Genomic DNA, 26,525 nt, shown 5'->3' with positions numbered 1-26,525 from the left:
ACAACAGTGCACAGTCTATAATAGACATGATGCCAGACTATATAATGTTTTTTAAAATGTTGCCAATTGTACTAATGACAAAATTAAAATATGGTTCTGTTCATATTACTTATAAATATTTCCTTAAAATGAAAACAATACAAGTATATATAGTAACAAATCTGTATTTAAACGTTATCAATTTAGATCAATGCATATAGTTTTAGGAATGCAATGATTTGTTTTACATTGACTATATATGATAATATACTTTTTCAACATTTTATTACTTGCACATTCATTTCATTTATAATATCTTTTTAATAACTTTTAAATATTGTGTTGATGTCAATTACAAATAAGCTTTACATGTAGCATCAAAAGTCTTTGTTGTGTTCATTATGAATTCCTTATAGATAAGTCAACTGACCAAGGAGACACATTCTGTGTATACCTAATAACTATCCTATTGTCCTAAAGCATCTACCAATTTACATGGCAGTATCTACAGGTGTCAGTCTGTGTATATTAATTAGCACCCTATTGTTCTACAAAGAATGGAGATATACACGTGTAAGACACGTGCGAGCAGAAACCAGATTGAACAGAAACACGTGACACAGGTGAACTCGCTTGGGGCTAAAATTGGGTGAAGAAAATAAATAAGAACAAACATGTACTTACTGCTCATGATAACAAAATTATTCCCCTCGTTTTTCTTCACTCCACTTCCGAGTTTTGGAAACTGTGAACCAGTTTATCAAGTTGCATGATAAAATGGAAATTTGGCACATACAAGGAGTGAATTGTGAATCTTTAGATTAATTTTGGAGTGTTTTTCATCCATTTTTAAGGTTCTTATTTTTTTTTACTGGAAGTTCAGAAGCGAGAAAGTTTTCACCGAACACTGTCTTATCATTAAGGTCTTCCGTCTCCACGAAACAAACACAGTTTTTATTACGTGAATGTAAACATTATTAACCAATTTTGTTAACTTTAATCGTTACTAGCAATGTTAATGAATTATTTAATTAATTAATCAGATAGCTTTTGGCATAAGTAAATAAGTAAGTAAGTAAGTAAATAATTTATTATAGTGACATGTGTTATAACAATTACAAAATGTTATACAAAATACATAATGAAACACCCGGCCCATTGGGCCTATATGTCACTGCAAATACAATTATAACATAAATATACACATATTACGCATTGCGTTTTTTATACAATAATGATTGTCTATAAAGGTAAGATTCAATTAAATATTTAGAGGTTTGTCTAGGAAAATTTGACAGTAGAAAAAAAATACAGTCTAAATTTGACATTACCAGTGTTGGATTATATCCTATATTATTAAATAATTCCCTTCTAAAATCAGAATAGATTGTACAATTCAGCAGAAAATGACTCTCGTCTTCTATTTCATTTAATACACAAAAATTACATATTCTTTCATCGAGAGGTTCCCCCTTAAGATATAAGATATTTACGTGGATCAATGCGACATATATCATTTTAAGTAAATGGTAGTTGTTTTGCCATTGAGACACCAACGTGCCTGGTTTTGCTAATCCCGTTACAATGCTATCCCGAAACGAAGATTATTATATTCACATTTTGCCAATCAATACAAGTGTGCGTAAGTTTTAAAACACTGTTAATTATCGGGCTTCTTAACCTGTTAAACGGGATCCCACAAACTTGGGCTGATCATTCAATTAAATTATTTCGTGTAAATCCAAGTTAAATGCAATACATGCGTGATTTTGAGCATCATTTTCAAGACATGAACAAGTGCTTCGGCTATAATGAAAAAATATCATTGGTTTCTAATTAGAACGTATAAATGATCATGAATTTCAAAGCTAATGCTAAGCTGAGTATCAAAAGTAAATCTAAACCGGCAGTGACAAAACGCGTATCATTGACAGGACGGACCCCCTTGAAAATTTAAATATACATAAAGAAATATCGAAAATATGCCTCGGACCCCCTGGCAAACTAAATTGTCACTCCGAACCCACCCCCCCCCCCCTCCGAAGGAAAAAAAGCTGGATCGGTGCATTCCGTGTCCATAGCACCGGTGATACATATATATACATAAATGTCCCTGGTAGTACATGTACTATAAAACATCGAAATGTAATTATTCAAGTTTTGAATAAAGAATCATAACAAGGGGTGAAATACTCTATATTTTTGAGAATATATTATTCCGAATAAAAATTAGCTTCGAATTTCAGTTTATTTCCTTTTTAATAAAATAGCCTTACCTTATATTTAAAATAAAAGCCTTTACAACAAAAGCGGGAGTGGCGCAGTGGCTGCGCGGAGGGCGGTGTAAGTAGCACTATTGTACTAGCGTGGGATCAAATCACGTTCGCGGCGCTGATTTTTCCCCAAAATTTCTTCATGATTAATGCTTTATAATTTAGAGCAAAATTAATCACAAAATTAATCACTAGCTATTCAAGTTGAGAGGAAACAAAAATCTAGACAAAATCCACTGACTTGTGATTGACTTGTGATGTGTACACAATGACCTTCTCCATATACATGTACATACAAAACGACATGAATACAAACAGATATACAAAGCAAATATATAGGAATTGGTGAATAATATATTTACTAATTCAGCATCACAAATAAAGATCTATGAAATGGAGTATTTACGGCATGAATGCTATCAGTTTGATATTATTGAAAATTATTTGTTCTACTTGCATAATATAATTATAGTTAAGGCGACATATTTAACATTATTTGATTAATTTGCTTATTCAACATGCGGAAAAGAGGTTACGAAATCAACAGGAAGGGAATTACCTTAAAAAGCTTTACAAAATAAATACCATTTTGCAGTAAAAAATTACAAAAAATTGATAGAGCTCTGATGTTTTGACGTATCTAGTTATTTTAAGTATTGTAGATTTAGAAATTTGTATCCGTAATTATTTTGGCACAATCAAGTTTCTTTTTAGGGATTTTGGATATTCTCGTCGCCTTTTTTACCGATGATTACGATATCTTAAATGCTTGCATGGACAGATTGATGTTCATTATTCAGTTGCTGATTACATAATCTCCCTTCACACACGAATGACCCGAGACGATGTCACCGGTAAACTAACGAAGCTACTGCTCCAGACACGTGTGTGTCTGGGGTATGTATACACATGGTACACGAGTCTGGAGAACAAAGAGGAGGTTTCACACCTCTAGACTGGTAAATTGATTTGTGTATAATTAGCTACTCAATTATTATCAGCTAAAACATAAATTAAATTAGACTGTGTAAAATAAGCATTCATTAGCTAATACACGGGTATAGTCCGTCAATCAGTGGTTAAAGAATCATGCATGAGACTATCAAAAAGAAACTAATGTTTTCAAAATATGCCTTAATTGTTACTTATCTTATCATTTAAAAAATGACAAAACTCACAATTCAGCAATTTAAACCTTGTTTAAAAAATGCAATCAAGTAATAATGAAGTAATAATTTCGGAAGTAATTACGTCCCTGGTCTTAATTTCTTGTCCAATAAAGAACACCTTTCTTCCGAGCGCTATAGTCAGCAATTTAACTCCAAATAGCTTAAATTAAATTGTTATACTAACACCGAATCATTATTAAAACTGAAAGAAACTTTAACATATCTTGACAAAGGATGTAAATAAGTGTAAAATAAAATTCCATTATCGTATTTTCAAAGAAGTTACGAGACAAACTTCATCATGCGGCCATCTTGGACTTAAATTTCGCCTTGATCCATTAATAATCCCCGATTGTTTGTTAAAATGTGCATGCTATTTTGATTGTTAATAGTCCGAAATCAATAGTAAAATGAATAATCGGGCAATATTGATGTAATATCGGGCAGGTAGCATCGTTTTTGATTGCCCCCCCCCCCCCCACACAATTCAAAAAGGATGCTACCTGCCTGAAATTACATCTCAGACTCATCCAAAAAATCTTGACAAGCAAGCAAAAAAATAAAAAATAAAGGGGAAATTGAAATCTTAAATATCCTTATTCGTGGGGGGGGGGGGGGAGCTGGCGTGGTATATATCTGTAACTTCGATTTCACTCTTAATTTCCTTAATTCATACTTACATACTCCCCCAAAAAGGGGGGGGGAGGCTCCATGATAATTCAATTTTTTATATGTAAACATGGTAAATGCAAGCTCCCCCCCCCCGATGCTACGTGCCTGAATTTTATGTCTCATACGAGGAATAGACCCCCCCACGTTACCTTTTACAAAAAAATATTTCAAAAAATATTTCTTATAACAACAGTGCCTTGATTGATTGTCAATTTGCTACATAGGATACACATGTGATGCAAAATGTGTCACACATTTCACTAAATTCATGAAGCAAACGTTAACAAGTTTCCAAATTCGGCATTTTTGTTCAATAAAATATGGGTTTAAACTCAAACAACAGTATATTTAGTCATTCAGGGTCGATAAAAAAAAAATGTTCATATATAGAAAATGCAATGCAAGAAAACAAACAGTTTTCATACGATATTCTTGTTTCTCATATTATAGTAGTTGACCCAGTGACGCCACAGTTCATCCCGCGCCAAATCGGCTTGATTAAAAATCGTTCTGAAGGTGTGAAATCGGGTTTCCCCCAAATATCTCGAAAAGTACTCATGCGACCGCAGTTAAATTTTCAGGATGTTTTCACATATAGATCTCCATCATATCAAAAATTGACCGCACTTTACATGTAGGTAGTCTAGATACCGTTTGTCCCTGGTGTACTTTAAAGCAGTACTTAAGCAAGCAAATAATGAGGAGAGAGAGAGAGAGAGAGAGAGAGAGAGAGAGAGAGAGAGAGAGAGAGAGAGAGAGAGAGAGAGATTTCAAAAAATAAAATGAAACATTTGGTAAATGGTTAAGTACAGGTTCACCTTAGAATCAGGCAATATCGAAATTTTGTGATAAGTGATAAGACGCAAAATTAAACGAAATTTTACCCAGCAAGCAACTGGGATGTTTAGAATGTATGTGCCAAAGTATTCTGAAATATTCTGTTTCGTTTTTGAATACGGGCCCGATATATTGACAAGGCGCTCAATTTTGACGCCGTGCAAGTCTTAGTAAAATAGCATATATTTTTATCAAATTACTAAAAACAGCAAACCTTACGTGAAAATTTGATTATAACTAGTTACTAAACTCCCTCAGTACAATGATTTCCAATTTTAAAAAGTTTTGAAAATTTCGAGTTTGGACTTTAAACTGCCGATGAAATTAGCAAATTCGAGTGGAATTTGGTTGTCTTCCTTGATTGATTCACAATATCGCCGATAGGCGGCGCTTCGTTGCTACGTACGCCAGTGCGCGAAAATGGAAGTTCGTGATGAAGAAAACACGATCGTTTGCGGTGTGGGACACTACGCCAAAAGTTCCTGCGGCCTGTATAAACCGTATCCAAAAGAAACGGTTAGGTTGACCCTCCGCGACTGTGATAGGGACGTATCAAGATATCTGCAGGGGTTAAAACTAAGTGGTGGTCGACAAACGATCTGTCACCCAGCAGCCGACAGTGAAGGAAGCCTTATATCCTATAGAATTGGACTGTTCAGGTATATGAGTGCATGTTCACACAATAGATATTGAATAAAATAGGAATTACAATCCATGAATTAATTTAACTAACAACTAATGTGAAACTATTGGTTTGTTTGGCATACATACATTTCACTGGTTTCCCCCGAAACTATTTTTAGAACTGGATATAAATATCGGAGCTATTTATGTTTTTGTATGGATTGCATACTTTACGTGTATATATATTCTTTCATTCACATTTTCACCTACATTTTAGGCAAAGATTGCGTTGTTATTACATTATCTATACCCATTATAAGTGTACATGTAAATGAATGTTTTATTTATATACATAGTAGATCAATGAAAGATAATTTATCTTTACATGCCTATAGTAAAACATGTTCATTAATACAATTAACAGTTGAAACAGAAAACCAGTCATTGATGTCAATAAATTATATTAAAATTATATTAAAATCAAAATACTCTTGAGCACTGTTTTAATGAGTTAGAATTTTCTAATATGACAATTCCACATGTTTTAAAAATAAAAATTATAAAAGCCACAGCAAGATTCGAACTCATGGCTTACAGAGTACTAGTAGTTGATAAAACTCTAAACAATGGGCTACACTGTTAGGTATCAAATATTGGAAAGAAATAAAATTATATTTGATTTTATTAATATTGTTTATTTCGATCAATAAGAAGTACATCAGAATATGGTGGGGTTTTTACTGTAAACATTATAAGTAATGTAATCAACACAATATTGTTTGACATGTTCAATTTAAAATCACATAAGATGTAGGTCAAAATATATTTGACATCATCTATTTGACATTAATTTTATATTGATTTGATGTCTATTTTTTATTGTTGAAAGCTTTGATCCTTCAATCACTGTTTGTCCATACCATCGCTACACCCTTGGGATACAGTGGAAACCCTCAAGGAAATGTTGTTTTCCATCACATAAAGGGATGCAAAAACCACAAAGAGCAGTATCCAAGGAAATGAGCCAGAATATACTCCACACCATGGGAGTTCTTGTGGTGATTGGAGAAGGTAAACTAAACCATATCTGCCTAATTGCCATCTTAAGCTTGATCAACCCAATATATTTCTGTAGACAGTCAGTCTAAATAACCTAATTTAAAGCATCAATAAATTATTTCTTATATGTGCTGTTATCCACAAATAATTGAAATGCATTTTCCATTCAACTTTAATATGGATTCCCATATGACCCTGCCTTTTATTTTTTTTTATTTTTTTTTTTTTGGGGGGGGGGGGGGGGGTATTATAGTTTCTTAAAATGATTAATAAAGGGAATACAAGATTTTTTGTCATTAATGATTTATATAATTACATGTACTTTCCACAATCAGACTTAATTGTGTAATGTAACAACAGCAAACAATACTTAGGTTATTCATGCATGAAAATATTGATATTTTTCATAAAATTTATCTCTAATAATAGGTATTTGCTTAACCTGTATGGACACATATAAGAAGCAATGTGAAGGAAAATATCCACCTCCCACTATATCATCTCCAGCTCATGTTTGTGGAACAGCGAATGTAAGTAAAACTACCGGTACAATAACATAAAGTCTTCTTACTTTTTATAGTAGTTTTTAGCTCACCGGAACCAAAGGTTCAAGTGAGCTTTTTTGATCATCTGAGGTGTGTTAAAAAGAGCAAGTGCTTGCAAGTGCTCAAAAATATTTCCAGTACCTTCAACAAAAATTTTGGTGAGTGCTAGTGTGCACTCGCTTTTTTGAACCCGCCTCTATTGTCTGTTAATTGTCCCTTCGTCTGTCTGATTGTGGGTCAACCTTTCACAATATTTACTTCTAAATCTTCTCTAGAACCAAAAAACCAAATTTAACCAAACTTGGTAAAAGGCATCCTTATGATTATGGAATTCTTAATTCTTCAAGAAAAGAGCAAAATCCTTTCTGAAAGGGAGATTGGCACGAAAGAGTGAATATGGTGTGTGCATGCATATATATGTATGTGTCTTTTAATTTTTTTTCCTCAAAAACCACTTCATCAGAAATGCGATATTAACACAAAAACTTGTAGAAGTGTAACAGTACAGATATACATCAATCGTATAGATCTTGAGAGTCCACAAGGCACATATCGTATCATCAAAACCACACAAGCTAACACCACTGTCACTGGGGCTAAATTACACACCTGAACACCTGGAAAAGTAATACTGTGTTTAAACTTTTAATTTGTACTGTACTCTGTCCCGAGTTTTTGCTTCCACCACATTTTGCTTCATATTTCAATAATAGTAAATACCTTTGTGCTCAAACTATCTTCATCCACTAATATGAGAAATGTCCAGATTATCTGTTTTGAAACGCCCCCTCTACCGCTTCATGTTTCAATACACATCCCAAAAGTGAAAGTCTACAGAGATTGTGCATTGCATCAGCCATTAATAAGCCCGGATGATAACGTTAAAAAATTGCGCGAGGTATCCCGAGTACTTCCGAATGGAGAAAAGACATAAACATTTCACATTATAAATCTCCGTAAGAAAATTGTTTTCGTTTGGGTGAAAAGGGATAATTGTTCAATGAAGATATCTTGGATATATATATTCCCTTTCATTGATTTCAATTGTATTTCTTTCACAGGTATGTGTATTTTTATTAAAAATCATCAAAAATTGATGGAAGCAATAACTTAGGACAGACTATAGCTAATATTTAGCTTTTATTTATATTTAGCTTTTATTTATTTACATTACTTTTGCATTGATTTTGAGTAAAATGTACATTCCTTGTATCTGTAACACTGTATACATGTAACAATTGTCCCTTTTTATCATGCTTACATAAAAAATATATAAAAAAAAATAATCTCCAAAAACTACATGTTTGTCAGTAAAATCTTTATAGAAAGTATCTAAATTTGGCGATTTTAATTTTGGTGAATTTGCAAATTGCCAAAATGGGCCAAAATTATATAACCACCAAAAAAACCCAGCTATACGGTACATGTACATATCATATTGTGCGGTAGTCGGTGATAGTTTTAATGACATATCATATTGTGCGGTAGTCGGTGATAGTTTTAATGACTCAATTAAGTATGCAAAATGACATTACTACGAATTTGATTAAGCTGTCTGAGAGATTTGAACCTGATATTTTACTTATTTTATTAAAAAGTTGTCTTCCTTTTCTTTTTGCTGGAATCCCAAGTTGTAGTAATGTCCCACTCTGATCACATTTTGTCTGTTGTTTTTCTTTTCACATTTTCTACATTTTTTATGATCCATTGGGTCATTTTATGGTATAATCAAACTTGTAGAAAGCATCCATGGGTAGAGGCCTGGAGTATCACATTTGTTCAAATAAAGCCCAATATCCTCTTACAAGGGGAGATAATTTAGAATTACTAAAAATTTGATGGTATCATCTACAAGGACTTATTTATTTTTATGTATATGCATTAAGGTCAAAGTCATTTGAATTACTTTGCCGTAGCTTAAAGGGTTAAAATTTAAATAAAATCTTAATATTGCCTAATTTTGAGTTAAATTTAATTTTTATAGGAGATTATACAAGAAGAGGAGTATCCATCTTCACTTGAAAAGAATGGCGATCAGCTTCAGCTTGATTCTGTGAGTGATCTGTTCTAATCAAATTATTTGCAATGATTATACATGTAGTATCCACTTGAATTGATTACCACAAGTCTTAGCTCCAATATATGGTCATGGAACTTGTATTTTGTCATGTTAAAAAAAAATTACATATTAGAAGGAAGATTTTTAATTTTTGCTACAGGTATCAGATGGGGCACAAAGTTCTCAGAACCTATCCCAGGCTTCAAACTGGAGTACTGATGAAATAACAGGAACTTTAACGCATGCGAATGATGTTGTCAGCCTTATATCTAACGGTGAATTCAGCCCTTTAAGAGGACAGCTACATACAAGTTTATCCAAAGTGAAGCCAAGCACTTTGAGATACTATAAAAGGAAAGCTGAAGAATCTACTGATGCTCTTTTAAATCTGTTTGCTCCTGGACAGTCCAAAGAATTAAAGCTGCTTATTTCACCAGAACCCGAGAGACCAAACCCTGATGCAGAATTAAAGGACAAAATTCTAAAACTATATGGAGAAACATCTGACAACAACCTTAAGGTACAACTTTTATCAGTTGTGGCAAAAACAATGACGAAAGATGAGTTGTTACAATCCATTCCAGGGTTGACAGTGTACAAAATAGATCAGGCAAGATTGCTTGGAGATGCACACAGTAGAGAAACAGTCAGGGAGAAAATGAAAACGACAAGACAAAGAATGGATGCAGAAAAGATGCAACATGCACTTGGCTTTTTCTTTGATCCTAGTTTTATGCAGATAGTTTCATATGGAACGAGAGAAATGAAACTTGACTCTGGAGAGAAGATTACTATTCCAGATGTTGTGAGAACATTGTGTCATTCTCATTTAGTTGATATGTATGTAGCCTATTGTAAGGAGACAGATTTCCAACCACTTGGAAGAACTTCTCTTTTTCATATCCTGCGTGCATGTGCAGCATCCAAACGAAAGAATTTGAGAGGCTTGGACAATATCACAGCTGAAGGAGTGGACGGCTACACGGAGCTACACCAATTGATTGATCAGTTGAAAGATCTTGGCTTGATGTCATTAGATGTCCATTCAGAAATATCCACCAAACTCACTGCCAGCAGAGTATACATGAAAACAGATTACAAGTTACATGTGGAGCAGTCAAGTCTATGTGCTGACCACTGTATTGACTGGAGTTTGAGTGATCCATCTGATAAAGACTTCCAGAATACTTGTCAACACAAGCATACGCTAAAATGTGACAGATGTGAACTTATCAAAGAAGTGGAATTGCAGCTTAATTCTGTAATAGATGTTCTTCATGTGACCCAGGAAGCTGTAAATGAATACAAAAAAACATTGGGGGATGCAGTGTTGAAAATCTATAACTGGAAGGCACACATAGTTAGAACTGTCAATCAAGATCAGTTTAGACTGGATGCTCTTGAAAACATGAAGAGTTACCAAGCTCTCATTATCATGGATTGGGCTATGAAGTTTTTACCTATTCACTACAGGGAAAAACAGTCAGACTGGTTCGGACAGAGAGGCAAAAATTGGCATGTCATTGTTTGCATATTTAAAGATGCAGAAGATCTATGTGTAAGTTTCACACCTAAAGTATTTAGTCTCATGATCCCTTTGTTTATACCCATTTAAACAGTTGTACATGTACCTCTGATGTTTTTCCATAATATAATTTGTTATTTCCAAAATTTCATATAAATGACTTCTTAACTCTAAAATTTCACCAGGTAATACATGTAATAGGCATTTTATCCCAGTAAGAGTTATCTCTTTCATTAGAGGGTTGATGGACTTCAAATTAGAAATTTTATTGGGGTTTTTTTAACTTTGCTTATTTGATAGAAATGTGCAAAACTTTTTTTGTATATATATAAATATATAAACTGATTGTCAATTGCTGATTAACTTTGAGTTATTTTATTTTTTCTTTCAGCACAGAACATACTGTCATGTAATGGATTCAGCAAAGCAAGACTGGTTTACTGTATCTTCTCTACTGGAGAATTCACTGGATACAATAAAGAAGCAGATGCCTTTTATCAAAGAAGTTATGCTCCGATCAGATAATGCAGGCTGTTATCATTGTGGTCCGTTATGGTTTTCCTTGCCACAAATAAGCCAAAGGACAGGTATGAAAATTCATTGACAAATCATTAATGAAACCCTTAATAAGCAGAGCTGGATATAACACCAATTTTAGGTTCCATGTTAAGGATTCAGGCACATTTAATTAATGTTAATATATTTGTGTTTTAGGTATTTCCATAACAGAATACTGCTACTCGGAGCCACAGGCAGGGAAATCGTACTGTGATTCGAAAATTGCACATATGAGAATGAAAATGAAGAGTTATGCTGCTAGTGGACACAATATTTTGACTGCGGCAGACATGAAACATGCACTTGATGCTGGCTCAGGTATATACATGTATGATTTCTGTCTTTCACAACTCTGTAATTTCCATGGGTCACATTGCTCATTATACATGTATGTGGTGATAAATACAAAATTACCAAAATCTCACTTTCTTAATTGCAGGTGTCAAAGGATGTCAAGTTGCAAATGTGGCAATAGATACAACAAAACAGTTGTTCACTATGCACAAGATGAAAAATGTAAATAACTACAGCAGTATTACTTATCAAAAGGATGGTATGATTATGCGGAAAGCCTTTAGTATTGGGAGAGGCTTATTTGTCTCAAATTTTGAAATCAGCAAGTTTACTAATTCTAAACATCAGGAACACACTTCTGGTTGCTTGATGTTGGAAGACTTTGTAACTCCAGCTATGCAGAAAGGAGAAATCAGAACTAAACCAAGTCAAAATGCCGATGTTTCAGAAATGTCTGATAATGAAAATGATGCTGAAAGAGGAACTTCTGAAGAACCTGACATGGAGTTATTTCATTGTCCAGAAGTTGGCTGTTCTAAGAAGTATTCAACATACAGAGGGCTAGAAAATCATTTGCTCTGTGGTAAACATCAAGTGAAACTAGACAAAAAGTCTACCTATGACCAGATAAAGCTTCAGTGGGCACAGCTATGTAGTGAAGTTGTCATCACATGCAAAAATGTGTTGTCTTCAGAAGAAAATGTTGAAAAAAAAGTGAAAGCTGAACCTATGGGTTGGGGTTTGAAGAAGCCAAGGAAGAGTTCACGTTTTCCAGAGAAAGTGCGAGCTTTTTTAACCAAAAAGTATGAAGGTGGCGAAAAGGGGAGAAAAGCAAACCCTTCAGAAGTAGCAGAAGAAATGAGGGTTATTACTAGCGAGGATGGAAGCAAAGTTTTCAGTGTTGATGAAAGGTTAAGCACAGCCCAGATAACTTCTTTCTTCTCCAGAATGGCCAGTAAAGGATTTGGCAAAGCGTCCTTGAAAGAGGATTTTGATGACAGTGACTTACTTGCAGCTTTGGCAGCCATTGAGGAAGATGCATTGATTGAAAATATTAATTGCATGCCTTGTAAATGATTTTACTATCTTAATATTGAAAGAAAGGATCACTGTGATACTAACACAATCCAGCCATTCAGATCAGTTACAATTTCTGCTCTGATTGGTATGATTTTGGTATTCATATAAAATGTGTGTAGGTAAACACTAGCTGTGTTACATATTGTACATATATTTTCTTTGCATGACAGGTGACGACAATCCTTGAAGCATTTAATTGGTCAAAATAACAGATTAATTGTAGCTAAGTCTAATGATGTGCCCCAAATGTACTATAGCATTTGTTAAAGTTAAATTTTTCTGCAGACAACAATTACATTGTATGTTCTGAGGCAGAAAATCTTTGGAAATAGCATAACACTGTTTATTTAAAAGGATAAAGTTGCTTTTGTTATAATAAGATTAACATAGACATTTCCTTGTTAAATGTATTCTTTACAGGTTTATTATTCACAGGTTAATTCTTTTTATCAAAATTTTATATTGTTCTAAGTTTTAGATAACAATAATATTGATAAAAACTTAACTTTTGATAACTTTCTGAACACATAAACACACATATCACAGCTCTGAGGAAATTCGGTATTAAATCTTTTTCACAATATTTGGAACTTCGATCCCGATCAATAATAATGTGAGATTCACTATTTATACATGATATTACAGGTATAAATGGTTGAAAACAACAATATTTAGACATAAATAATACCAAAATCTATTTTTTTATTATGAAAATAAGATTTAAATCATAAAATACAATTATTATTACTCTTAGATGATTATGGAGATCTTAAAAAAAATTTGTTGGGATCCCACATGATTGCTTTGACTATGAAAACTGTGTGTTAATTTTTCAAAACTTTTTACAATGGAAAAACTTATTTCAGAATATCCTTTATTCATTGATATGTAATATACCAACATACAGGTTTGCTGTTTTTTTTAAACATCTATATAAAAGTGATCGTTTTTCTCTATTTGAAAACCTTTATGGTTAATGGTGGTCATGGTTGCCATGGAAACCAAAAAGATACCCCCTTTGTAACATCAGGGGAAAAAAGAAGGCATTGTCTTCACTCTTTAACAACATTTTTTAAAGCTTGAATTGATGTTAATTTTTTTTTAAATTCTTTCAGATCATTATATTATTGTTTTTCTTGAATTTAAAGACTTTGACAGAGTGGATCTATTTTTAGTAACACAGCTTCGCAATTATGCACGATTCGCCAAAAATTTTATCATTTTTTGAGAACACTTGTTTATCCTGTTCTCCAAATAAATTATCATCTCAGTATGAAATATATGACTTATCACTGTTTGCCTGATTCTTACGTGAACCTGTACTTAATGGTTAATTCATATATAATTTCTTTTATAGGGAAATAATATTGTAACCCGTTAATTGAATTTGAAACAAAAATTTCACTTTTGTGTTATCCTAGAACCGTACATCTCGGATTTAATTACAGGTAACAAGTCTTAAACAGTCGGGGATATAATTACATGTATATATAAAACGAACCACCGAGGGATAAGAATTTTAATCAAGGTGACAGTCTGGCAATTAACGGGTTGATGTATGCAACATTGCCACCTTTGATCTTCTGTACTATGTATGTGCATGTATTTTTAAAATACACTTATTTGATATACTGTTACTTACACGTATGCAGGTAATGTACACAAGTACAGAAACTCGCTCAAGCTGAGCTCGGTGCAACCAACCAATAGAAATAGCGTTTGTGAAATTTATTAAACTTAGCGACAGTTTGAAGTCTTGTTACCTTCTTACATGTATCAAAACAACAACAATCACATTGAAAAAAAACCCCAAACAGTCTCACTATAATGACTTAATCAAACTACAAAACTTGATACAGTTATTTAAGCATGATTTTGAACTCAATATAAACCATTTTTTTTCAAAGGTTATATTTTACTCTCTTTTATTAAAAAAAATCCGTACAATGGGTAACAATGCGGCGTAGACAATCGCCGTTATTGACGATGTGGTTCTTGTTCTGTGCACCTGACTCCATGAAACATGATATGAGATTGTCCTAGTATTCCGAATTCTTTTAAAAGGGGGGGGGGGGGGAGGGGGGGTGTATTTAACAATCGGGTTCGCAATTCAACATAATTATTACACTCCAAGATGGAAACTGGGAACATTGAGAAATGAGTACATGAGAAATATGAGAAGTTTATGAGCATTAGATATGAAAAAAACGTCATCATTGGGTAAACATTTCGTTGTTTACAATCTGCATAAGGTATTTTTTTAGCGTTGCATTAGTACTGCACAGCAACATTTACAATGGTCATTCTTATCTGCTGAGGTAAAGAACTGCACCTGTTAGACGCTCACTATCTATACATCATTGTGCGAAATCTTCATCTCTTTTCGGATGGATTTTTAATACACTGATTTTAGGTGGGAAGCGCCTATGGTAATTACCAGAAAGAGCTATATAATATGTAATGAAATTATTAGTTCTGTCTTCCCACAAATGTTTATTTAAAAATAAAATTTGGTGTTATGACTAGTCATAACACCAAATTTTATTTTTAAATAAACATTTGTGGGAAGACAGTTCCTAAGAAATAGATAACAAGAAAGTCTAATTAGATGGATTAAAAATGAAGAACCAAATAACTATTTATTTAGGATTAGAATCTGCATTTTATAGCAAACATGCACCTACAGTATTTTGAAAAATCAACACAATACAATCTCACATGTCTTTAAAAGATTAATATCAGATGAAAATATGAAATGTCTGTACAGTTGTTGATCCAATCAATTGCCATGAGACAGAGTTTAATGTTATGTGCAAATTAAGGTGAAATAACAGAAGAAAATAATTTATTATGAGAAATCATGAGAAAGATATCTGTGATATATGGGAAAATTTATCCTATGTGAAAAATCATGGGATATATCCTATTTTCTTTATTATGTGGGATTTTTTGTCCTATATGGGAGAATTAATCCCATCTTTTATGAATGATGGGATTTTTTCTCCCACATGGGACAATTTATCCCACAATACTTTTTCTCCCATGGGATTTTGGTGGGGTTTGAGATGGGATGAAAAATCCCACCAAAATCCCATGGGATTTTGATATTTGAGAGACAATTACAAGAAAACTAGAGCAATGTGTACATTCATGCTGACATTATAGGATCAAAGTAAAATGTCCCACCAAGATATATAAACAAAAGTAAGCTATGTCCAACGGAAATGGTAGCTAAAAGCCCGGACTTTGTCATGTCCGGACTTAAATGTCGCACTGTTTTTTATTTAGCGAGACCTTTTATTTAATATCAAGAAAAAGGGGCTGACCCCTCAAATTAGGGGCCAGAAAGGCTACGAAGTATTTTTATAATCACTCTTTCCTTAGCAATAATATGTAATATAATAAATCATAAAGCAAAATAAAATAGCTTTTTAAACTTGATTTAAAACTGAAATCTGTTTTAAAATTGGACGATGCATTACAGAGATATAGGGGGTAAAAAATTACTAATTTTGATTCTGCATTCTTGGTTAAGAAAATAGTGTTATGTTCAAAGTTAAATTAATTCATACCTAACATATTTCTATAATTGTTAAATCGTACTTAAATACAGTCGAATTTTTTTTTTGGCTAGGTCGTTCTTCAAATTGAAAAGGTTTTTGCTCATTCATACCAAGAATCATTCGGATTTTGTTAACTCGTACCAAGAATTTTTCGATTTTCTCTTTTTGTTTTAATTACTCGTGTTATAGGTATAAAAACTCTGCTTTTTAGAGGAACTTCTAGCTTTACTTTCGACATTTTGCTTTGCTACAAGTTTTGCTCTAGTTAAATATGTACTTGATTTTGCGGACGCCGTTTTCCGCCAAAAACGCAAAAAAGAATACACAGCCAAAGGAATAAAGACAGTTTTTTAATACATTAACAGTATCATAATCTTTATATTTTAAGTTAATTTTGTCAAATTAGGACGTCCAGACTCATGCTTAAAAGGCATAGGAATGTTCATCAGTTATTTTCATAATTATATAATTTTTTATCTTTTGTTGGTTTAAAAATCAAACTTTAGGTACTCGACAAAACATGCTCCGCCTCGCCTTCTATGGACTTTATCGACTCCACAAATTTTTGTAAACAATCAGTAACAAACCTAATAAATAATATCATGTAGATAAATTATTAGTTGCTAATGAAAGCTGTTTGATATTTTTGTTTGTAGATGTTTTGCAAATCGTTAAAAAAACGCGAAACGCGGGGCGAGTCATAATAAACATCCCTTATAACTTTAAATAAGCGGCTTTGGATTCAAATAATATCATGATTGTGAAATGATATAAAGTTCAATTTTTAAAATCATCTTCACAATGATAATATTATCTTCATCATTAATCAGTATTTTGTTATGCTTTAAAATAAAGCATTCTTTCGGAATCAATCCCGTGTTCGTATGAATTGCCAGTGTACATTTTACATATCAGTAATACACATTAAATTCTATATGACGGCCGTGTATTGTAGAAGAATTGAGTTTAATTACCATGCATTGGAACCATTTTATTAACACATCCCCTAGTAGATAAACAATTTAAGATGTTTTCGTTTCAATAGAACATGTGTGTATATCCAGCTCATGCACTGTCGTCTAGGCGACGGCCTTATATGCAGTCAGCTGCTCTGCTATCGATCGGTTACCTGAGTCTCGGAATGCATCTAAATATAGAGAGGGGCAGAGTTTTGAGCCAAGCAATTAAAATAGAGTCAAAGAGGTTCAATTTTATGAAATGAAAATGTACATATCAATAAATACATTTAGGAATTTAATGTTGAATTATTAATACGCGCTGCGTGTATCAGTTAGTGTATAACAAAAATCCCTCTCATAACTTCTTAAAAGTGCACATCCGCACGAAAATAGAGTGAGCTGGCATAAATTGTTTCTGCAAATACTGACTTTAATTACGGTAACGTCAAATTAAATACTAAAGATGGAATCGGAATTAATTTCTTTATTACTTTACTTCAATTATGCATTATAAATTTTTATTCCTTAACAAGTTATTGACAATTTTTTTTTTGAAGACTCTAACTCCCAAATTATAGGGGTCAGTCCCTTTTGTTGTATATCAAATGAAAGGTTTTGGTAAGACCAACAACTTTTGAAATATATCTTACAACAAATTATTATCATATAGACAACTACAACGGACAATACGTTAATTTTTTAAATATTTTTTATTTCAAAACTTTTAAAAATATGAAACGACAACATTGCGCTGCATGTTATCAGACCTGAAATTTTCAAAATCATCGGTAAACATTAAGGATCAAAGTTGGAGTCTAGAAGAAAAAAATAATAAATAATCTGAATTTTTTTCAGAATAATAATAAAGTCTTCCGCTCAAAGGAAGCGGGAGATATAAATAAATAAATTTCATTTCTTTAAAAAGTTCAAGTGATAGCGTGGGTCAGTAATTCATCAACAAAGAAAACTACAACATGCAATACATCTTTATATTCAGCGACAAGCTATAAGCCATGCTTTTTTTTATTTGATTAATTGATTTTTTTACCTGCTTTGCCAAATAAGTCAATAAATGATGAATAAGATATATTTTAAACATATTCTTCCTCAACATTGTTGTTTATTTTTAAGAAAGTACAAGCACAAAATCCTTAGACCATTAATCCAACCCACCCCTATAGAACAGAATCAAATTGCAATACATGAACAATGTAAATTCCTATAGTATAGATTTTGAGTAATGATCACACCAACAAATATAATTTTTTTTTAGATTTTCAAACATTTATTATTCATTTTTCAAGGAAAATATTGAAGAAATAACTCATAGTTAAGAAACTGAAATTAACAAATAAATCATGATTTAAATAAATAATATAATTATGCATATTTGGATTCATTCTGACTGTATAACTTTTAAATATCATCTATGATAATTTTTTTAAAAATGCAAATTTTTTAGCTCAGATTCAACCTATAGATATTAAGACTATCTTTGTACATTTATTACAAATACATTAACATATAAGCATGTTTATATTTCTGTTTTGATAATATAAATGTACATCATTACTTTCCTTTGTCAAAACATGCCGATGGTCTCCACATAAGAAAAGCTGGGTAACAGGCAGACGAGTAACAGGTAAAGGTTGAACCCAGCCAATTCACCGATGGAGATGGTCGCACGCATAACAAAGTTTAACATAACTTCAAGTACACACATTATAAATTTTAGCACTTGCACTTACAACAGTATAAAGTAGAAAATGTTAATTGACGAAAAATGAATTTTCACCCTGGAGAATCTTCTTTGATAAAAGAAAACCCTACGAGCAAAGTATTCGCCTCTGATGTTTATTCAAAGTTCTTGTAAACGGCTTTGATACAGAACACTTCTTCAATCATTCTTCAATACTGACCACAAAAGATGCCAAGATGGACATACAATTACATTGACGAATGATTAGAAATACCACTTAGAATTATATGGAAGAATGGTTGGAAATGCCACTTACAATTACATAGAAGAATGGTTGGAAATGCCGCTTACAATTACATGTACATAGAAGAATGGTTGGAAATGCCACTTGGGCATTTACATGTACATGTATTTTGTGTTTTTTCTTGCGGCAATTAACAAATGATCCCATTATACTGAAATAAATCCGTACTGGGGAGGGGGTAGCGTAATTAATTCAATCTTCAATTCATTATTATTATTAATTTCCTTGCATACTCCAAACACAGTGGGGAGGGGGGGGGGGGGGGGCTTCGTGATATAGATATATGTTTTTAATATCATTTTTATACTTGTCTAGTCCTTCGCCTAGATAAGCTTCCTCTTCTTATTTTAATCAGGATAACTTACCTAACAAAAAGTTTGGAAGGGAGACAAGTTTAAAGTCATTGCTATCAGTATGTTTGGATGTTTAAGTATGTTTTGTTAATGTCATTTTATGTTAATTTAAAACCATATGATCATTTTTTTTAATGAAATAATGCATTTTCTCAGTACATGTAGAAAAAATATGCAGATTTAGTGTTAGACTGGTTAAACACTATGAAGTTATGCAATAGTGGGATGACACTTACGCGCGTAATAATCGTTTAAAAGCTTTATTTAGAGTGCACAGGGTCTGCATCAAATAGCAGACGTTTTGGAGCTACCGAAATTAAAGTTTTGATAAGTCATGTGAATGTAATATCTAATGTATGCAACTGTATTAGCATTATCTTTCATGTACATCTGACTAAAATAAAAATTTTATACTGCTGTAGCATTTCTTTATAGCGTGAATTCGCTACGATTCGATTCGATTCGAACAACGATCCTGGTTTTATATTACTTTTAATTTAGGATCAAAATTACGGATACATGTACCTGCGTCGTTGTTCACGTACAATTCGGTGTTGATGCGTTCGTGCGTAAAATTAAATGCAATCATGACAGTGGTGAAATATTATATTTTTTGTTTTTAAAATAAGAACGATAAAATACACAACATTGAAAAATCTTCAGAGTTATTGCATTTTAGTAAACTGCAATGATAAATCTCTGATAAAGCTCTTCAATCTATTATGCTTGACAATTACAATCAGACCAAGGTAAAATAAAATTCTTCGCGATCGCTTTCAATATTGTAAAAGGTGAGTATATACAATGTATTGAGTAAATTGAATTTACTAAATATATTCTCACCACTTACATCTGCCACTATTAAGGCATCTCCTGTACTATTATAATCAAAAAAATGTTAGTTGCCGTCATTTGATCTATTTTATCATAATCAACAAGTCAATCAATCATAAAGTCAATCAATCAATAAGTCAATATTTTGCAAATCTAAATTTACCATCCTTTCCAGTTGTTTTTGCAAAATTGACGTGCAACTATATATTTTTAACAGGCGTTCAACTCTTTCCGTAAAAATGAAACTTGCCACTTTTAAGGCTAGTCAAATTGCATTCCCTTAACTCGTTTTGATTGGAGAGACAGTGTTATAGTGATTAAAGAACTCATGTAAATTTCATGTTGCTTAATGGATACCGAAAAAGATTTAACAGATATCTAATTCCGTAAGCGATGTTAAATTTCATGTTTAAAGACATTTCCTATTAAAGATTCTGCGAACGATTATAATAGGAATGACATACTAGTAGTCCTTCACTTTACCATGTAACGATGCAGTAAAAGAAAAAAAAATTATATACAATATGCACTTATATAATATCACCCATACTTTAAAAACACTTTTTTTGACATTTGTTACTTTGCTGCAATACTCTAAATTAAATTAATGTTTAATAGAATTATACAAATGGTGGTAATGATCATGGTGTTGTAAACGGGTAATGAAATAAGAGAAGTTTGAGGATGACATTGAGTTAAAGCTATTACAACATGATTGCAACCATGGTATCATTGGACGTAGAAAGAAAATAACACATAGGTTATGTTGTTTTGTAATTTGGAAATTGATTTGAAGGCATTTTAACTCAATTACACAACAAACTATTTAATTTTTAATTCTTAAAATATAGCATCCAACTAGTCACGATCTCGTTGCGAGCAACGAGTGGGTCTTCCGTCTGATTTTTGAATAGATTAGATTAAACTTATAACTTCAAAGATAAAATCGTAGATCTAAGCGAAAAATAGTAAAAAAAAAAAATTGCGGCAATCGGGGCTTGAACCCGGGTCACTTGGGCCATGTCCACGACTCTATCGACTGAGCTACTCAGACTCTCGCTTCAGAACTTTGACGCTTAATTTCTCAAGAATGCCTGAATTACCTGAAAGCACCTTGTTGCGTGCAACAAGTGGGTCTTTCGTTTGATTTTGAATTGATAGGGTTCAGTTAAACTGTTGACATTTGGTATGATTTACTATCATATTAACTTCCTTTTAAACTAATTTTCCAACCTACACTGCGAAATGCAGATTTCCGGAAAACGTCATTTTGAAACTTCAATATCTCTGCAATGCGTTGTCCGATTTTAAAACGGTTTTCAGTTTTGTATTCAGTACAAAAGTGTCAACAAAACGCATATGCTTTAAAATTCCAAAAATTGAAATATTAGAATCACTTCCGGTGACGACCGGAAGTGACGGACGACCTGCTCATATTAAAATTTGATAAGTTTAAAACATATTCTGATGGAAAAAAAATTGTAGATTATTTGATTTAAAAAATTTTCAAAACACAATTTTCCAAAAATGCTGTTTGAGCGGACCGGAAGTGACGGACGATGGTAGTTTTACCTGATCGGCCCTAGAAATTCAAAAATCTACAATTCCTGAAACTTTCAATTTTCTATCTTTAATCGTTTTTGCGAAAAAGGGAGGACAAGATTACTTTTTACAAATAGAAAAACGAATATAACGGCCGACCGGAAGTGACGTCATCAACAAAAATATACATGATAAAAGACCTTGATATTTTGTATTATTCGTGAAATTTTCATAAAAATCCTTTGTAGCATATTTGAGATATTTGAGTTTTAAGAAAAATGTTAAGAAAAAAAAGAATAATAATAGTGAAAAATAGAGAAAAAGAAACCTAACAAAAACAATAGGGTCTTCCGTTGGAAACGGAAGACCCTAATTATATGTCGAAAGTGACCTTTAGTCGCAGAATGCAAGCAAAAACCTATATTGGAATCAAATTGAAGCCGTTAAGCAAAATAAGAATTTTCCAGAGAAAAAATCAGATTCCTTACAAACATTTCAACAATGTCTATTTGATAGTTGCGGACAAACATTTCAACAATGTCTATTTGATAGTTGCGAAATTGTAATTTTAACGCAACTTAAATGCGTAAAAATTTTATTGAAAATTATATGACATCAAATCAATTCAGGATGATTCGATGTTGAATTGCAAATGCAACTAAAAATTAATATGTTAAAAACTAAATAAGCCACAAACTCAGTTTTTAAACAATATACGAATCGAAGTTTTAAGAAAATATCTAAATCATCACGATTGGTGACAATTTTATTATATTAAATACAACGTTTTCATGTTATTGGTATATGGTGTTAAAAACGATAATAGATTAAATTGTTGTTTTTTTAAAACGCTTTTTCAAAAAAATTCAATTTTCAAGTAAAAAATATCCTATAGTTTTTCAATTGATATTATTGATTATTGATAGTAAAGAAAAGCTCGTTGCAAAGCAGCGATAGATCTTCCGTTATAATATTGAAAGCTTCAATTGTGAGGATACTTCTGAATTCAACATAAACGTAAAATTACTCTTGAATCCGAATTATGTCTCCTCTTCTTAGAGGCGACATTTTTTGTCGATTATCTAAATGAGGTCTTCCACTTTAAACTTAATTGTTTATTTTAGGATTCTTCCTCTCTTTTATTCATGTTAATACTTTGTTTCTTTTCCCCTAATTATTAAGGTCTTCAACGGAAAACCTTATTGTTTTCGTACTAATTTCTTATTAATGTCTTCCGTTTCCAACAGAGGACCTTATTGTTTTGTAAGGTTTCTTTTGACATATTTTTTTCTTACACAAAATGTTTCAAAAACCAAATGCTTAAAAAACGTTTCAAAGGATTTTCACGAAAGTTTTACAGATAGAATTCAGTATCCAAAACTATGCACAAGTATCTTTTCATGTATGACGTGTCATTTCCATTCGTCAACGTCGATCAATTTCCCTTTTTTTAAAAGTAATTTTGTCCAGCAAATACAGTCATTGGAAAAAGGATTCATCGCTGGCGTCGAAATGCCTTTGATGTTGTAAATTCGTCGCAGCTATTTTTGTATCGCGTTATTTATAGAAAGCACATCGGGTTCGGAATTTCTTCCCTTCCCATAAATACGTCATATTTTTAGATTACTTCAAAGTTTACACTTTTTGTCGGCTGTCAAAATATTTTTGAAAAAGTTCGGGAAAATACCGCCTCGTAAGTTAAAGGAAATTCCGGTGGCAGTAAGAATGACAGTTATAGAAGCTTACAAGACAGAAGAATAAGGCAGAAATTGGGAGGTTGTTGGGAATGGACTATCATTGTTAGCATTATTGAAAAATTTATTTGAAGTTCATGGAAGTGTGGAAAAAAGGCATCCATCTGGACGGAAGTCGCGGTTCACCGTGTACGATGAAGTCCAACTTTCAAGAATCATGAAAAAACAGGAGAGGGACATTGGATGATATAACGAGTGCAATAAATAATGCAAAGAATTCTACTTTTTGTTCAAAAACTGTCAGGAGAAAACTATTTAAAATGAGATACAATAGATGGGGGAAGAAAAAGAAAATGGTCGTCAGAGTATGTAACAGGAAAAAAAAGCGTTTCTTCGTGCAGAGAAAGAAAAAAAATGGACTGTTGATGATCACTGGAAGAAATGGATATTCAGTGATGAATGTCAAGTAGAAATAGGTTATAACAACCGCAAATATATCTGGCGAAACACCGACAGAATTGACAACCCCCACGTTGTGTGCACGCCATCGAAGAGCAAACTGTCTGTTATGATCTGGAGTTGTATTTGTTACGAAGATGTTGGAACATTGACCAGTGATAATTTTAATATTAACTCTTAAAAATATTTTGATATATTAGAAAACGAAAATTTAGCCCGTAATTTTTCGGTATTTTCCTCATGGATATTATGTTTCAAGATGACAATGCCTTCGTTCATAGATCGCGATTATTCAGTGCCTATAAGGAAGAAAATAATATAAACACTACATCATGGCCAACCAAGTCTCCCGATATAAATATCATTGAATATATTTGGTTAAATCTAAAAAGAAACCTACAGTCTACAAGAAACATCATCGATTCTAAAGATCAGCTGATCGCGGAAGTGACACTTTTTCTTGCAAAACCTATCGGTAGATTATATTCGTCAGCTGTACGCCACATTCAAAACCATCTACAAAAAGTAATTAAAATGAAGGGATATCTCACAAAATATTAAGGTAAGACAACGAATATTAAAATCAGGAGAGAAGGTTTTATTGTGTAGTTAATGTAAACAAATCGCCGCCTTTTGACGTCACTGACGAATACTTTTGTCCAATGACTGAATGGTTGAAAATAAAAACTTGAAATTGATAGATCTACCTTTGGAAAGGGTATCCTACGGTTAGATAATTAATGTCCGTCACTTCACTTCTGGTCCCCCAAATAAGCAAATTTCAAATTTTATTTTTTCTTCTTCAAAATTCATCCCCTATGAAATATGTAAATTAGGGTCTCCTGAATGTTCAATAAGGATTTACAAAAACTTAAATTTTTTAGCTTTATTTTTTTTTAAATTGAAGTAAATTGACGTTAGATGGTTGCATTCTTGTCTTACAGGACCATTTTATTCTAGCCTTTTTCTTTTGCACATGTGATGACATGAAAATGGAAGTTAAAAAAATTAAGAATATTAAAATAGAGTTCAAACAATTCCAAATCAATTTTTAAACACATTTTCTACGTTTCACGTCCAAAACTGCATTCAAACACATCTTTTGAATTGATTGAATTTACATTTTTCAATAAATATATAATCATTTCAATCGAGTTAAAATGACTATAAACAAATTTCAAAACATTATATAGAAATTGCCCTTGCAATGCTGCGTATAATGACATCTTACTCGAATTGATTGTATAAAAAAAAATTCCCCCCAAAAAATCATTCAGTAACAAATTTATAAACACTTGTTGAACGATAAATGATGAATAAAAATGATTTTTTCACAGATGATTGCCAGTGGTCACAAATCACATGGGCATCGTATCCGCTCTACTCTTATGACATATACATATTTTAAAAATAAAACACAATGGAAGAATCGAAAGTAGGAAACGATTGGTAAACAACGTCAAAAATCAACTCACTTCACAAAAGTTAAACTAATCCTCCTACAAAATGTTGCAAATGTTGTCAAAAAGACGTTCACAATAGAATATTCCTAATGAACTCGGAAAAAGCGTCTTTATTCTATTGAAACCGCTGTCTGCTGCAGAATTTCAATCTCTTTGTCCAAGTAAAGATAACTCCGAACTTTCGCATCCGGAAACTTTCGGGACTCTCTATATGTTCAGTAATGAAAAAAGAAATTTCAGCGGTAAACTATAAAATGTCTGGGGAAATTTTCGTCTTGTTGTAAGCGTAATAACATTATTCATTCCGATATACTCAGTAATTAGCATAATTAAATCCACAATTGTTTAAAAAGAAATATATTTCCTATCATTTAATCTTTTGTAGAAAGGTAAATAATTTGATATATACAAAACAATCAATGCTGAATTTTTTAGGCAACGACCCAATAATTTTGAAGGAATGGGTTGCAAAGACAATTAATCAATTATGAGTATTTTATTTATTGACTAAAAAATTAATTAAAAAAATTAAATGTCAACACCAACATAGTTTTTTTTATCAACAATTTAGAACAAAAAACAATTATCAAGAATTAATCACTTGTTTCGACTCTTTTTGATCATCATTAATTGTTTATTTTAAAATTACTACATATATTCCTTATTACGAATCTTTTTCTTCTAAATCAAATGGTCTTGCTGTAATGTTCTGTATTGATTAAGGGCAGTCGCAGGTCAAACAATTCATTGTTTTCAAACATCCCATTATGATCTCTAAGACCACAGAATAAATATACATCGGGATAGCAGATCTACATTATAAAATAAATGTACATATTTTGATGACATTTTTAAACTGAATTCTAGATAAACTTAAAAATTTTGCCATGGGAGGAGAGGTTTGGAATTCAACTGCGTTGTTTTAACCATAAACAAAGTGGCCAGCTCTTGTTATTAAAAGCTGGAAAACAAATATTTAAC

General features: G+C 32.2%; 1 protein-coding gene across 1 annotated transcript; it reads left to right on the top strand.

Annotated features, from left to right (window-relative positions):
- The first annotated feature begins 4,996 nt into the window (after positions 1–4,996).
- LOC128175306 (uncharacterized) lies at positions 4,997–14,000 on the top strand. Its single transcript, XM_052840835.1, has 8 exons — positions 4,997–5,589; positions 6,444–6,625; positions 7,043–7,143; positions 9,143–9,211; positions 9,378–10,775; positions 11,134–11,329; positions 11,457–11,618; positions 11,740–14,000. The coding sequence occupies exons 1-8, from the start codon at positions 5,351–5,353 to the stop codon at positions 12,669–12,671; spliced, it is 3,279 nt and encodes a 1,092-aa protein (XP_052696795.1). The 5' UTR covers positions 4,997–5,350; the 3' UTR covers positions 12,672–14,000.
- Positions 14,001–26,525: the final 12,525 nt, after the last annotated feature.

The sequence above is a fragment of the Crassostrea angulata genome, chromosome 3 (genome assembly GCF_025612915.1).
Source record: "Crassostrea angulata isolate pt1a10 chromosome 3, ASM2561291v2, whole genome shotgun sequence".
NCBI classification, from domain to species: domain Eukaryota; kingdom Metazoa; phylum Mollusca; class Bivalvia; order Ostreida; family Ostreidae; genus Magallana; species Magallana angulata.
This window is presented reverse-complemented; position numbering and strand designations above follow the sequence as displayed.

Coding starts and splice junctions, on each gene's coding strand:
- LOC128175306 (XM_052840835.1), top strand. CDS start 5,351: ATGGAAGTTCGTGATGAAGAAAACACGATCGTTTGCGGTGTGGGACAC. Junction 5,590..6,443: donor TATAGAATTGGACTGTTCAG/GTATATGAGTGC, acceptor TATTGTTGAAAG/CTTTGATCCTTCAATCACTG. Junction 11,330..11,456: donor ACAAATAAGCCAAAGGACAG/GTATGAAAATTC, acceptor TTTGTGTTTTAG/GTATTTCCATAACAGAATAC.